The sequence below is a fragment of the Monopterus albus genome, unplaced genomic scaffold, assembly GCF_001952655.1.
Source record: "Monopterus albus unplaced genomic scaffold, M_albus_1.0 scaffold223.1, whole genome shotgun sequence".
In the NCBI taxonomy this organism is placed as follows: domain Eukaryota; kingdom Metazoa; phylum Chordata; class Actinopteri; order Synbranchiformes; family Synbranchidae; genus Monopterus; species Monopterus albus.
In genome coordinates, this window is record NW_018128103.1 from 516,317 (window position 1) to 531,591 (window position 15,275).

The 15,275-nt window shown below is 39.7% G+C and overlaps 1 protein-coding gene across 1 annotated transcript in view; it reads left to right on the forward strand.

The window, feature by feature from the left end:
- The window catches only part of slc44a5a (solute carrier family 44 member 5a), a 42,962-nt gene that overhangs the window by 21,177 nt on the left and 6,510 nt on the right, over window positions 1–15,275 (forward strand). Inside the window, exons 4-18 of the mRNA XM_020619624.1 lie at window positions 4,514–4,598; window positions 7,352–7,436; window positions 7,833–7,961; window positions 8,390–8,450; window positions 9,316–9,439; window positions 9,665–9,748; window positions 10,121–10,233; window positions 10,461–10,592; window positions 12,566–12,665; window positions 12,815–12,907; window positions 13,057–13,144; window positions 14,407–14,675; window positions 14,804–14,898; window positions 15,017–15,120; window positions 15,251–15,275. Coding sequence (XP_020475280.1) covers window positions 4,514–4,598; window positions 7,352–7,436; window positions 7,833–7,961; window positions 8,390–8,450; window positions 9,316–9,439; window positions 9,665–9,748; window positions 10,121–10,233; window positions 10,461–10,592; window positions 12,566–12,665; window positions 12,815–12,907; window positions 13,057–13,144; window positions 14,407–14,675; window positions 14,804–14,898; window positions 15,017–15,120; window positions 15,251–15,275 — 1,587 coding nt within the window. The remainder of the gene's footprint in view (window positions 1–4,513; window positions 4,599–7,351; window positions 7,437–7,832; window positions 7,962–8,389; window positions 8,451–9,315; window positions 9,440–9,664; window positions 9,749–10,120; window positions 10,234–10,460; window positions 10,593–12,565; window positions 12,666–12,814; window positions 12,908–13,056; window positions 13,145–14,406; window positions 14,676–14,803; window positions 14,899–15,016; window positions 15,121–15,250) is intronic.

A 15,275-nucleotide genomic window follows, 5' to 3' on the forward strand; every position in this document is an offset into this window, starting at 1 on the left:
GCTGAACCTGCTTGCCACAGTGATTTGACCCCAGAGAAGCGGTTGATAATGGATGCATGGATGGTTGAATGGATGGACACAGTGTTTATAAATGAGTGTTCTCATGGGCTTTTGGTTAGGATGAACACCAGTGCACAATGCTGCTGGTTCATTTCTGGCTGGGGACTTTTGTTGCATGGCATTTCCACTCTCTCTCATTTTATTGCTTTTAATGATGTTTATGCTTTTCCTTGCCTCTGTAAAGCACCTTGAATTGCCTCTGTGTATGAAATATGCTATATAAAGGAAGTTGCCTTGCCTATATTGTCATTTCACTGTACAAATGTCTCCACGGTCAAATAAAAGGCAAAGATTTAAAGAAAGAAAAACAAAATTTGAACAAGTACATTTTCCTTGACAACTGAACAAACTCCATCTGCCCAGAGTGATAATGTTATATGATTGAAAAACACCTAGGAATTGTTGATGTGAGATCATTTTGTCAACTGCTGATTCCAAGGTCAAGAATGACCTTTGAACATGAGCTACAAATCGGTATATCCTGTTAACAATGTAAAACAAACTTGTGTGTAATGTGAAAGATGTTCTTGTGAGGAAACCTCTCATGTCTTTAGAGCTTCTACATCTAGTTTGGACAGCTGTTTGGGTTTTCCAGCTTGCAAGCACTGCTCTCATCAACCACATTATTTTTAGCAAAAACTGTTTAGTTTTTTTTTTTAAATACGCTCTGAAGAAGTCACTGTATACTACCTGTTCATCACCAGACAGTTGAACATAACAGCATTTAGCAGCCGTGGGTCTGTAAATAGGCAAGTGTTTGTCAAAGCATCTTTAAGTGTTGAGGTTTAATAGTTTGAATATTGTTCTTTTTTCATGTCACAAAACCAGACTTGTTAACTACGACTGAGCTTTCTGATGCAGTTTGCTGTGGCTTGTGCTTTTCTCCCAGCTGCATCCATAGATCCTATTCTTTATTGGTTTTAGAAGTGAGAAATATATAAATGCAGTGTTCATTTGAAACAGCAAATATCCTAATTTAATTTCTGATCAAGCCTCTGAAGATATGACTGGTGCTTCCTGGCAAATTTCCCTCTTTCCATCTGTTTGTGTATTCTCTCTCTCTTTCTGTCTTTGACTCTCCTATTGGCTAGCTCTCAACCATTCACTGTGGGGAGCACTGGACTTCCTGGTTTATTTCCTCACCTTCTGTGGTTTGATTACATTGAGTGTGGAAGTAGATAGAGGTTTGGAGGGGAGAGGAAAACAGGGAGAGATTGGAAAAGAGAAGAAACAGAGGAAGTGGGGAAGCAGGGGACAGTACATCACTTAGAGGCTTATCTGGGTTTTTTGCTGAGATACATGGAGAGGTGTGGGAAATTAAGGTCATCAAGAAGACAGTAAAAGAGCAATATAAATCATTTTATTGCCAGGGCTGATTGATATTCACTGGCTCATGACATCACAGCAGAAAGCTGAGGAAAGTGAATCATAGAATTTTATTTGAAAGCTGAAAGAAAAGTAATATCCTTGATATTGCCACTCCATATGAAACCATCAGTCTAGTTTCTACCTCTAGTACCCTCTGTGTCATGAGCTAGTACACCAAAGCAGATACTGTCACAGCAGAGCTACAGCAGGTCACAGTGACCAAGGCTTTGATTTTAAAACTACAGTGGCCCAAATACACAAAATACAAACAAATGAAGAAAACACCTTCTTCACCTTCCTGGTCACCATTTGGAAAAAAAAAATAATACCACAAAGTAAGAAAATACAAACTAATGTTTGCAGAAATACTACAAATGACACATCAGAAGCTTCCAGGGGAATTAAAATTTATAGCAGCTACTTTCCCTTGAGCTCTGTGCAAGCTGTAGTGTTTCTCTGTTTAGCCTTGTTTTCTCTACCTGGTTGTGTTCTCTGTGTGCAGCATGTCTCTGTGTTTATCTGGCAGCATTCTTTCTGTTGGCTGCATTTTTTTCTCTAAACGCTGCATGTTGTCAATGATGAAGAGATTTTTTTTCATTTCCTTTCATCTGTTTGTATCATTTCTTAAGTAGCTGAGCTGTCATCAACTGTATGAGACACCATTCTTGATCATTGTAATTAATTAGAGTCTGACCCATTCTTGATTTTTGAGGCTGATGACTGATATTTGAGAGTTAAAAAGAATAATGACATCAGTGGGAAACAAAGTATGTCACCATTTCTGATTTAGCTCAGAGATTGGCCTTCTTCAGCAGGTAGAAATGGTTCCATTGTCATGGAAATAGCTCAGGTGTAATTGCATGAACTTTAGTCACGTAACAATAGGTGGCGTACTGTACTGTATACGGGGCCGATGGTAACCCCTGTCTCTGTTGTGAGATGTGAACATCCTCCTTGAGCTTTCTCTGACCCTCCACCGACTCCTGGTGGATGACCTTTGACCTTTTCCCAGTTGTTGCACATCAGCCACCTGTTATCACGTGATCTAAGTTCCATACTTAGGTTGTGCAGTTTACACCAATGTTTTTTTTTTTCTTTAATTTAATTAAATTTTGTTTTGTTTTGTTAAGCAGAACTTCACAGCCAACCACAGGTCCACATAGGACAGGTGGCTCTCCTGAGTCCCAGCTGGTTAAACCTCTGTACAGGCTCCTCTGGTTCTCTGTGCTCGGCTGCACTGCATTTTACTGCAGACTAACTCACTGTTTACTCTAATTGTTCTCATTGACACATTTGTCTCTTTCTGTTGTCAGACAAGTAAATGGGCATGGTAGGATGCAAATGCTACATGTTAAAAGGGAGAATCCCTGAGCTGCTTTACCTAAATCAGTCTTTTCAGAAGTCAAAGCCTCTGTGCCCACCTGTCAAAAGTATAGGATTGTTCATCAAGCCTTAGACACAGACAGGAATGATAGAGTGTGTGCTTGTCATCATCATTTTTATCAAGACACCTTCAATGGAAGAAGCTCCTGATGCTCGACTTGCTCTCTCCTGTTCTTCCAGTCTCAAACAGTAGGCGGAGCTTAGCTTCACTCGTGGATGAGTATGAGGTCAACCCCCTTTAACATGTGGTCCACTTACAATATGATATCATCCAAGTGTTAGCCCACTGGCGTTTCCAAGTACTTCTATGTGAGATGTGCAAAAAATGTACATATTTTTCAGTATCTCTCTTGAATTTGTATTTTTTTTCATTATCGAAGATGTTTGATTTAAACCATTACAGACAGAACTAATGACATACTGTATATATAGAGCACCACACACTTTTATATTAATCATTTTGAGATGGCTGATTACAAATAGATAAAAGTAGAGTCAGATTTCTCGGGTGCTACCATTACAGTCTATTTCTACTATTGCTGAAGTTACAACAGCAAATAAGGCTCCCAGTCATAAATACATGAGGAGCAGGTGTCATTCCTACTACCTTCTGCTGTTTTCGCGTATTTACCACAACTGCTTTTATATCTGGTACCTTTAAGGTGTGTGTGTGTGTATAAATGATAGATTTTGCTTGTTTTCAACCATGGCTCCTATGCCTCACACTAACAGTTTCAAATTCATTTTTCTTTGTGTTTTCTATGCTAATATACTGAAGACTGGAGAGACTGACTATATGTGGAAATGTAAATGTAGATGATTTTAGTGTGGAAAAGTTGGCTTCTTTAAGACCTGCCTGTCCAGCATCTTTGTACTTTATGGACAACAGATAAACCTATTGAAATATTCACGCAGCGTATCTACAATGTAGTAAAACGGTTGATGGAATGAGTGAAGAGAAAGTAGACAGTGTCTGTACCATATGTGTGAGTAGCACAGATGAGAGAAGGGAGAGATGAGATGAGCGAAGGGGGCTAAGTATACGGTACAGAGAGAGGGGGTATCAGAATGGGAGGGTGATGTCATCGGGAATGATGTCACCCATGTCTGATAGCCACGGAGCTGGAGTGGAACGATTTTGGTCTTTGTGTCCGTGTGTGTGGCTGTGAGTGTGCATCTGTGACTGTGTGAGCGTCTGTTTGTATGCTCTTTGTTCACTCATACATTCGCACACATTCTAGCACACACAGATGAATGTGTGTGTAGGAAGGAAGACTAGTGGGATTAGTGGATTCATGCCCTCTTTGTACGATGACATCATCAGTAGACCCCAGTAACACACACACCGGTGGACCCCTGCTCTGATCCACTCGTTCAGAGCTCAATTAACCACATCTGCTCTCTACTAAGGCAGGAATGAGGTCATACTAATACACACACACACTTACATAGAGATTTCTCTCATGGTTATTGGATGTCTCTGTCGTGTTGTGCACAGACAGTCTTTTGGGTAAAGCTACAAAGACGGTATTTTGTGATGACATTTATTAGCTTTGAAACGTACAATTTCAGGATTCAGTTATCAAATATTTCCTGTTACTGTAACAACTGGGCCTGAACCTTGTCTCCACACTGTACAACTCCCATCTGCATCCTGTTTCTCTATTAATTAAATTGTCTCTTTGTTGGTCTGTCTATCTAGCCTGGTTACATGGAGACCCCAGAAAGGTGCTCTATCCAACAGACAGCCATGGCCAGTTCTGTGGTCAGGAGGGAACCTCTAATGCGTAAGTCACTGTGATTACATTTGACTCACTGTTTCCCCCCTACCAGAATGTTGGTCTGGGGTTGTAGATTAGCAGAGCCCATGGCTTGGAGGAGGTCATAAAACATTAAATGCCACTGAACCAGACTCATACAACAGTTTTCTGTAGACTCACTCGCAGTAACTGTGATATTTGGGTCAACAGACTAACAGGTTAGTTACAGCAATGGAAAATAGTTTACTTTGTATATTGACCAGCTGTGGCCAGTGAGGATATTTGTCCCATCACAGATGGTCCACAGGTATTGGCTGATCTGTTATAGGTGGACAATATGCACAAGCAGTAGCAGAACTAATGCTAGCAGGTTGTTTTAAACAAGAAAACCATGTAATGTCATCATGAAGGACAGATATACACTGACAAATTGTTTCACAGAAATCATTTCATGCTTGTTTACACTTTGTTTATAAGCATGTTACAGCCCATAAGGGGCTTAAGCCTCTAGATAAATCTAGAAATAATCAAAGTACAGGAAATTGAAAATGTTATCAAATCAGCTGAGTAGTCATCAAGTTTGCCTCAGGAAGTTTTAGAAAAAAATTCTGTGCCACATCTGGGGGACTGCTATAACTTCAAGTCTAAAAATGACACGAGTGATTGCTCCTTCATACGTACTGTTAATGTACTTTATCTCATAATCTAAAAGTGTATTTTAGCATCATCATACAACAATTTATCCCAATCCCTGACTCCTGAAACAGATACATTAGCATCAGTCATGCATACTGTATGCTGTAGATGGAATGCCATGGCTACATAGTAAGGAGCACAATTCAGAGGATTTATTTACATTGGTCTGCTTTTAAGGCATTGGAATGGGTTTCCTTAAATATTATTCACAATGTTGAATACAAAAAGCAGGATTACTCTTCTTAGTTATTATGTTGGGTCTTTCAGTGGGCCTGAGGGCCAGACTTAACCTGCACCCCCTCCTTAAATAATGTGTGGGATTATTAAATAATCAGTCAATTGACCAGCACAATGTACATATTAGTTATAAAGTGGGGCACGTTTTGTGAAATCTGAAGTTACATATATAACTCCATATAACTTCAGTTTATCTGCCTCTCTGTGGATAAAACATGCCCTGGCTACAATTCTACAATATTGTCCAATGGATTATGGGATACCAAAGGCTGATGCTCTGGTTCTGTCCTCCAAATAACAGAAAAGGCAGACTTCAGAAGATCAAGTCCCTGGTACATATTTCCAACCCCCCTCTGAGTGAAAATCTGAATTATAGCAGAACAACCATCTGGCAGTTGTACTGTAATATTACTACTTCTCTTCTCTTGTCAACAGTTATCTCTTGAATTAGTTTGATGCTCAGTATGGTCCCTTATTTGATTCTCCACGTGACAAGTCCAAATGAAACTTCTCCTCATGAAACTGGTGCAACCACAGTGATAAATGAAATTGTCTTGTTGCCAGGCCACGAGAATTATAACTGTGTGTGTGTGTGTGTGTGATGTGTTGCTGTTACTGAGGAAGTAGAGCGGGTCCTAACTGGAAGATTATTGGTTCGATTCCCGGCTTGTCCAGTCCACATGTCGAACTGAACCCCACATTGCTCCCAGTGATGTCACCGGTGTGTGAATGTGTGAATGACCAAATAGTGTGAAAGCACTTTGAGTATGATTCGATGCACAGAAAAGCACTGTACAAGTATAAGACCATTTACCAAGACCATAACTGAGAAATACAGGCAAAGAGCCCTAAAAACAAAAGAAGCTACATTGACAGGGTGTTTCTCTTGCTTGCTTTTACCACCTACTGGTGACTCCTGGATACTACATATTCATATCATATATATATACAGTATATACAGTACTGGGGACATGAGAGGAGCCCACTGATATTAAAAGGCCAAGAGACATTTTGTAAAAACAAAGTCTTGGTAGCTGCAGGTTATAATAATGCATTGTCTGCTGGTGATCTATTTGTCTATTTTTGAATGGCTTTTGATAACTGTCCTCATGAAGAAGGGGCATTGCGTGTGACGCATGTAGCACGTCTGTGTTTGAGATCATTCCAGTTTGGCTACAGCCTAGTGCAACAGCAGGTCAGTTTTCATATTACATGCATCTGCAGTTTTTCCCCTGTAGATATTCCACTATGGTCACATTTTCTTTTGTTTAAATACAGTGGAAAGAGGAAAAGAAATCAAATACAATACCAAATTCAGTATGTTGTACCTGCTTATTCCAACACTTCAGTGAAGATATACACTTTCTATACTTAAATATTTATACCCAAGATTCAAAGGGCTGGTGGCTGCATTATTCCCTCAAACTGGAATAATGTTGCATTCAGCTTGCACTTTTTTCAACTTTAGGGTCTCAAATATAAATTATAATACAACTCTGTTCATCTGAATAATGGATGGCAACAAAAACCAGTTATGAGAGGTTGCACCAGCACCTATTCAAGTAAACAGTACGACAGGGACCACAAACATGTCTAGAGTTTTACAAAACAGCCAGTCGGCCGGCTATGTTTGTTTGTGCTTCTACCCTGCATGCTTTCATATAAAGAAACTGCCTTTTCTGCTCAGGGTGTTGGGGCATGTAGGAAATTACCAGCTGAAAAGGAAGCAGATGCTGCAGAACAGAGCAAACTCAAATACAGTATTTAACTCCAAATACAGTGACTCTGATTGTTGAACACCACAGACTGATGATGCACTGTATGTATGTGATTTAACACTTTTGCAGGAAGAAACCCATCCTATTCCATTTCAACATCTTAAAATGTACCAGTCCGGCTATACTCATCAACCTACAGTGCCCCACAACTCAGGTACCCTACTAACAAAGAATGATGCATATCTGCTGCAACAACACAGCATCCGTTTATCATGGCTATACAGTGTCTGATATGTCAGTTCAACCAAAAGAGGATTCAGTTGTGACAGAGAGCACTAAGCTATTCTTCATGTCACACACTGTAGAAGAACAAAGACAACTTACACTGACAAAAGGTCACACATATTCTCTAGTTCTCATTAACCTGGACAAGGTTACAGTTGTCAGTAAACAAGTACTTCTTACTGAAAGCAGCTTAATGTTCACTGGCTGCCTGCAAGGTTACACTGGCATGGATAAAGAGAACAATATGCCCACAACAGCAGTAGATATTTTCCCCAAATTAATTAACAAATGAACAAATGTACATTATGTGTTGCTTTTCTTCCAGATGTGTGTGTCACAGTGCCCAGACAGGTTTACCACCTACACTGAGATGCAGCTGCAACACAAACTCAGCAAAAGTCACTGGGAATATTATAGACAGTTCTGTAAGCCTGGCTTTAATAACCCTGACAAGGTACTGGCACTGATACCTGTACATGACACACATTTATCATTGAGAAACATGTACACACTGTACAGACATTACTCACTTTATGTGCATTGATAACCTGTGAAAAACTCTTTTGAAAAACATTAATGTGCACCACAGAGGATATTAACACAATATTATAAAAGTTGAAGGGAATTCTCTGTAAAAGGTTTTGATAGACAGGATGTCAAAATAGAGTGTGCACTGTAGTGACTCTGCTGTAAATCTCAACCCCCCCCCCCTTTTAAAGTTCAGTAAAAAGAAAACAATTTACCTCATTTTATGTTTTTGTCTTTGTGCAGGCCATATATTTCACAAAGACCAAAGTACCAGAATATACAAACATATGATTTATATATATATTATATTGTCATTTATTATTATTTTTCTACCCTATTTCTCCTTTTTTCCAGCCAGTATCCCAGGTTCTACAAGACGAGGACTGTCCCTCCATGATTGTACCTAGTAGACCATGTAAGGATTAGACACCTCTCTCCCAGAGCCTACTACATTCTCTTAACCACTGTAGATGTTTTTGCAAACCAAAACTATTATTCATTTGCTTTTCATATAAAGGAAGAGCAAGTGTCACTATAAGGGATCTATCTTGCAACAAATGCAATGCGTGTGCCGTGGGCAGCGCATCTGTTTTCTGATTTCCTTCCTCCACAATTACCTTTTTCATGAACATGACATGAACATCACGTCGCCTTCTTACCAGGCAGCCGTCTGTCAACTTCACACCAGCAGGTGTGTCTGGATGACGGGGTGTGTCCAGGTAAATTTTGGGCATGTTGGTAATATGAGGGCATACAAAGTGACCACGCCACTGACCAGCAAAAACCAGGTCTGTGATCAAGAGTCAAATCATCATTGCTAGTTAATGACCATGTTGTGATGTGCACCTGTCTGTGCATGCACAGTGCTTGTGCACTGTGTCTGTAATACCCTGGGACGTGTAAAACTTAAAAAAATAAAAAGATGACATTGTGTTCATTGGGTGTTGTGCACATCAATATACTATATGTATTTAACCATTTAACCATCACACGCCTCTTAAAGGGGATGTGAGGTTACACACAATTGGATAATTGCATGTTATGCCCAAAACACACCACTGCTTTAATGAGGAGATCAAGTGCAGCCCTTTTCCTACTTGCAGGGTCACTTGATCAGTTTTTCCTGGTTGCCAAATTACCAAGATGAACATGGACACACCCAAACACCACTTGTGCCAATATATTTGGATTAGATGCTGTGGACCCTCAAAATAGGGCCCTAAATATAATTATTTGCAAATCACCTCACATTTGATTTTGTCTGTGTCTGCTTGTATCAGTTCTCCAGAGATGTCTGCCAGACTTCGTCACTCTGAACGGGACGGTGACTGTGGCTAACAGAACTAGGTTTCAAGATGTCCTGGAAATGCCACGCAGTGTTACCGAACTCCAACATGCTGCTAAGTACTGTAACTTCTTTTACATATTTTAAACATGTCTTTCTTTTGCTGTTTTGACTTGTCACTCAGAAGCACTAACATCCAACCCAACCCCTTGCAACTCTGCATATCATTGTCTTTAATATGGGACCAGTGTCTGTCTCCTCTTTCTGTCCTGGATCTTTTAATTCGTAGTTACATTTTCATCCTTTGTTGCATATTGACACACATTTCTGTGTCCTCTCTGCAGGAGTATAACGGGACTAGTGGACACCAAGGAGCTGGGCATGAGGATAGTTGAAGATTATGCCAAGTCATGGGCATGGATACTTGTGTAACTACACAAACACACACACAGAAAACAGCAATTGAGTACATTTAAATGTGGCTCAAAAATAATGACAGTTTTGTGAATACAAGCTAGTGTGTGGCTAGGACTAATATTTGAACAAGTCCAGTAACAGCAACACTTCTCATTACAACGTTTTCAAAAGGTTTCTAAGCAATAGTTTCGAAATTGCTGCTATCACTTACTTCTCACTTTGTGTCTGAATCACATCCAGAATAAACGTATCTGAATGACACTGGTTTGCAACTTTAAAAGAGGTTTCTGCTCACAAATTGAAATATGATAACTTTAATGGATTTTGAGGTGCTGAATAATTTTGTTCTTTTTTTCTCTGTACCTTGTAAAACATTGTGACAGAGGTCTGCTGATATCCTTGGCTGTTAGTTTGGTCTTCATCCTGCTGCTGAGGTTCACAGCTGGGCTGCTACTGTGGATCAACATCCTTGCTGTCATAATGCTGCTAGCATACGGTGTGTGCTCACGTAGTTTTACTACTGCATTATTTTGAAGGCAGGATATATGATATATAGTAATTTGTCTGGAAAGCTTAGGTCCTCTTCTACTGCTGTGAGGTACTGGAGGTGACTGCAGCTTCCATAAAGTCATCAAAGAAATGATCGAAGAAGTAGCACAAATGTTACTGAGACCTCCTTTTGTGTGTCTGTGTGTGTGTGTGTGTGCGTGTGAGCGTGCGCAGGTATGTGGTACTGTTCCAATGAGTTGTCCCTGCTCAGACGCAGACCAGGCTCTGATGTCACTATTGCACAAGTTGGACTGCAGACTGACCCACAGGTCTATCTACAGCTCAGACAGACATGGATCATATTATGTAAGTCAGTTTGTATTGGCAGATTTCACAGGGAATCAGTAGGTCATCCAAATGCTTTATTCCTGAATCATGTCTCATTTGTCATCTAACAACAGTGCAACAAGTCCAGACAACTTTTTTGTATATTGCGCACTAAGGGCTATATTTTCCTGTCAACACAATTTCTGCATCATTTCATTTCATTTGCAGTCATTATGTAATTTTCCTCCAGCATATGTCTCCTTTTTTGCGCATTGGTGTTTGGTATTTTCCTGCCATGGGTGAATGCACTTACACCAAGGTGGGAGGAGAGGCACAGTGGAGGCCGTGCATATGCTAATTAGGCAGCGCAGTGTAATTTTTGTGCTTGTTTTGACCCTAAATAAGAATAATGTTAATGTCTTATCACAATCACAGAAGTATTTGCAATTTTCCTGACAAGCACATAAGCTGGGAAGCACACGATTGGGTACCTACATGTATTTTGTCCACCCTGGACAGGTCACCACTCTATCACAGTGCTGACTGTAATTCACTCTGAATAATTTATTGTGTATCATGAAATTTAGAAATATTTAAATGATAAATGAACTAGTCCTCAGTATGTGGCTGTAGATATGAATATGGTCAAATAGTGTCAGTGCACGTCAGGACACACCGCCTGTCCTTACAGGATGCAGCCAGAGATTGTCTGTAGCCGCTGTTTGGGAATCCAAATCCATGTTAAAAATTACATATACTAACCATGAAAGCAGCTCATGGGCTGAGATAAATAACAAAACTAACATCTCCGTTAATCCTGTTACGCAGCAGGTGAAGTCAGTCTGACCTCTCTGTGGCTGTAAGTTACAGTTTCTTCAAATGAACAAGTTTCACACAGACATACCATCATTACAACAGTGAGGATATACATTGTGTCTGTTTTTGCATTTCATAATGGTTTGATCAGCTTTGAAAGCAGCTGTAGGTGGGGATAAAGTGGATGACACATCCACTGGCTGTGTGCGCTGGTGGATCACAATCAGTTTCACCACAAACACACTGAATGCCACTTTCAGCTTTTCCCGTGAGAGGTCACCACAGTGAATCGTCACACTGAGTGAGTATTTGGCACCTGTTTTACACCGGATGCCCTTCCTGACGCAACCCTGACTCGGACCCAGGCCTTCACCATAAACACAGCGATTACCATATTTTATTGTATTATTTTAAAAACAGTGAAACGTTTATAAAGTTTCATGTGTGTGGATTTCACACACTGGATGCAGCTGTGAGTAAATGACAGTACTTCTACATCAATAATTTTGTCACTGTCAGTCTAGGAATGCAATATATAACTGGCAGAAGAAGAACATACAAGGAAATAAAGTCTCCGCTCATATATTGCCACATCCTGACACCAGTCACATCAATTGGTCAGGTTTCCAACCTGCTCTGTAAAGGGGCTGAGAGCAGCTGGTTTGATTGGACAGAACTAAAGCCAGCACGACTGCACCTGCTTACCATGGATTCCTCCCTCTAACAATGTATTCCGTCTCTTGTCCCAGTAATTGGCTGCGTACAGCAGTGTGCTGTATCTGTGGTCACCAAGACTGCAAAACGTGGCTGACCATGTCCATATGCGCCTTACACCTGGTGTTTGGACACAAGTTTAGTGCTGCTCCTTGCTGCAGGAAAATATCCCACTAACTGTTTAAAAAGTGATTTTGTTTTGAACACTGGTTGTGATTTAATGATGATGCTCATCCACATTTTCATGTCCAATAACATACCAGATTATATTCATTTGTATATCAACCCATTGCCAAAAATCTCTGCTGCAGTCATTCAAACTAAGATAACATTTTGAGAGCAATCATAAATAACTGGACACAACTGAATTTCAAAACTGTCAAGTTGGGGGGAAGCAGAGAAAAAGCAATTAAAGAAAACAAATGAAACTATGTACCTGAAAATATAAAGAACATAAAATGTATGTTATTTGTGTTTGTCAGTGGTGTTTCTGGGAATGACAGAAGCTTCCATCTTGTTGATGTTGATCTTCCTAAGGAGAAGAGTTGGTGTGGCTATCGCCCTGCTTAGAGAGGCTAGCAAGTATGAGCTATGTAGACAGCAAAAAGAGCAGTCTGCAAAAAAAAAATCACAAAAACTATGTGTGAATGTCTTTCAAATTATTTGATTTTGGAAAGCACGCTGTATAACAATGATATTTCCCTGGTCTTATCGATTTTCTGTTGTTGCAGAGCCATCAGTCACATCATGTCCACACTATTTTTTCCAGTCATCACCTTTGTCTTGTTGACCTTTTGCATCTTCTACTGGGCAGTTACTGCCATGTATCCTTCAGAATGGTAACAAGCAGCAACGGGAAGAGGAATACATTGTACATTAACTTTGTGCAGCTCAGAGCTGAGTCATTTGAATAAGCCAGCTTTCTAATTAGCTTGTTAGATACATATGTCTTTAACCAGCACTGTGAAACCAGGTACCTAGCATCCTCAGGTGAAGCCATCTACAAAGTGATATCTCCTGATATGAACTGCCCCTATGCCAACAGTACTTGCAGCCCTGAGGTACAGTATATTTTCTTCAGTTCAATTTTTTTATCATTTTGTTTTTCCAAGCCATGACAAAGTCACAACAGCTAAATCTTCTGCAGACCTTTAGTAAATATGGACAAATTCATTTGGACTGTTCAGTGCCCAAAAATAACCTAAAACCACTACTAAACTCACTCCTAAATGAGTAGTAAAATTACAGAAGTGCAGCTAAAAATTGCCTGCAGCTGGATTTATTTACATCTTCAATCTACCGAATACCACAAAACTGAAAAATGCAGTAACGCAGAGTTGTCCTGATGGTAAACTGTGGTTCTAATACAACTATTATACAAAAATTTTGGCTATATGTACCATATCTGTGGAGTCACACACTGTAGCCTAGCTTCTGTAAAACCTTATCCTCTGATACCCAAAATATCTTTTTCTCAGAAGATGATTTATTAATTTGACCCAAATTACTGTGTCTGGCTCAGTCAGTAGTGTTATCTTGTGATACTGGTTCCTTGGAAGAAAGAATTACTGACAATACCACAAGAAGCAGCAGCAAACTAGCTGGGACAAACTAGGAATGCCTGCAGCACACTGTCATCTATAAAAGTGAGCTAGCATTACTTTATCTAGAGCTGTACTGTACATATGCTCGTAACCATTACTTTCATTTATCTACATTTTATGTTGCTGTACAATGTTTCAGGTGTTGTTAGAGGAAAGAGACAAGGACTTTTTTTGAAGCATACTCACACCATCAACAATGAATAATTAATATATTTGTTATTATCAATTAATGTGGCAGGATACAGTCCAGAAATATAAATAAACAAGGTGATGAGTAGTTAGAGAATTTGTTCATTTATATACACACTTAACAAAAATTAAAAATTTAATTCATTAAAAATGAATCATTTTCAGTTGCTCTACTATTTGTATTTGATATTTAGTAAAGGCTGTATGCAGAGAAAATTCTTACAGAAGACTAAAATTCTGATTTATGTTGGACTGAGTGTAAATGTACTTTTCTCAAACAACTCGAAAACAATTGTTTTTTAATGAATCATTTTTATTTTTTGTATTAACCATTATATTTTAAAATTTTTACTTGTGCACACTGTGCAAATGCATATATTTGTGCAACTCTTCACATTAACAAACCACACAACCTCAGTTTACACACTATACACTGTAAGTAACATATTAATACATGAGATTTTTATTGCCCGACCCTGCGTAGACATAATAAATAACTCTGCTGTTCTCCCCCCTCATGTCTCTGACAGACCTTCAACACAACCAATATCTCCAAATCAGCACTGTGTCTGGGATCTCAGTGTCTGTTCGCCTTCTATGGTGGGGAGACCTTCTACCACCGCTGCCTCTTCCTGCTACAGGTGTCCAACTTACTGGTGTTCATCTGGCTGCTCAACTTCAGCATGGCCCTGGAGCAGTGCACCCTAGCTGGCACATTTGCTAGCTACTACTGGGCCAAGAAGAAGCCTCAAGATATCCCACCGTGTCCACTCTTTTCATCATTCAGTAGGACTATCAGGTCAGGTCACACTCTGAAGGCTGGGATTCATCACTTTTCAAATTGGACACAAATACTGGCCTTTAATTAGTTGGTAATACATAATTGCCTGTAACGGCACACTGCATTCTTTCTCTGCGTCTCTCCAGGTATCACACAGGGTCTTTGGCATTGGGAGCTCTAATTCTTTCAGTTGTTCAACTTCTCCGGCTCATACTGGAATACCTGGAGCAGAAACTAAAGGGTTTACATACACATGCTAAGACACATATGCAATTTACACAATTTTCCTTACTCCTTTACTGCTACTATAATTGCTGCCACTATTTCTGTACTGACCTTGTGCATGTTTATCCATACAGGTTTTGACAGTGCCCTGTCCAGGTTCATCATGTGCTGTCTGAAATGTTGTTTCTGGTGTTTGGAGAAATGTATACGCTACATGAACCGTAATGCTTATATCATGGTGAGCTGGTTAAAATATTACTTTTTTCGTAATATGAACAGTATGTTGTATGAATACTAGCTCTCCACTTTTCATTCTGTCAAAAAACTTGTGTTGTTATGATAGCTGTGTTTTCTATCTTGACCACCAGGTGGCAGTCTATGGTAAGAACTTCT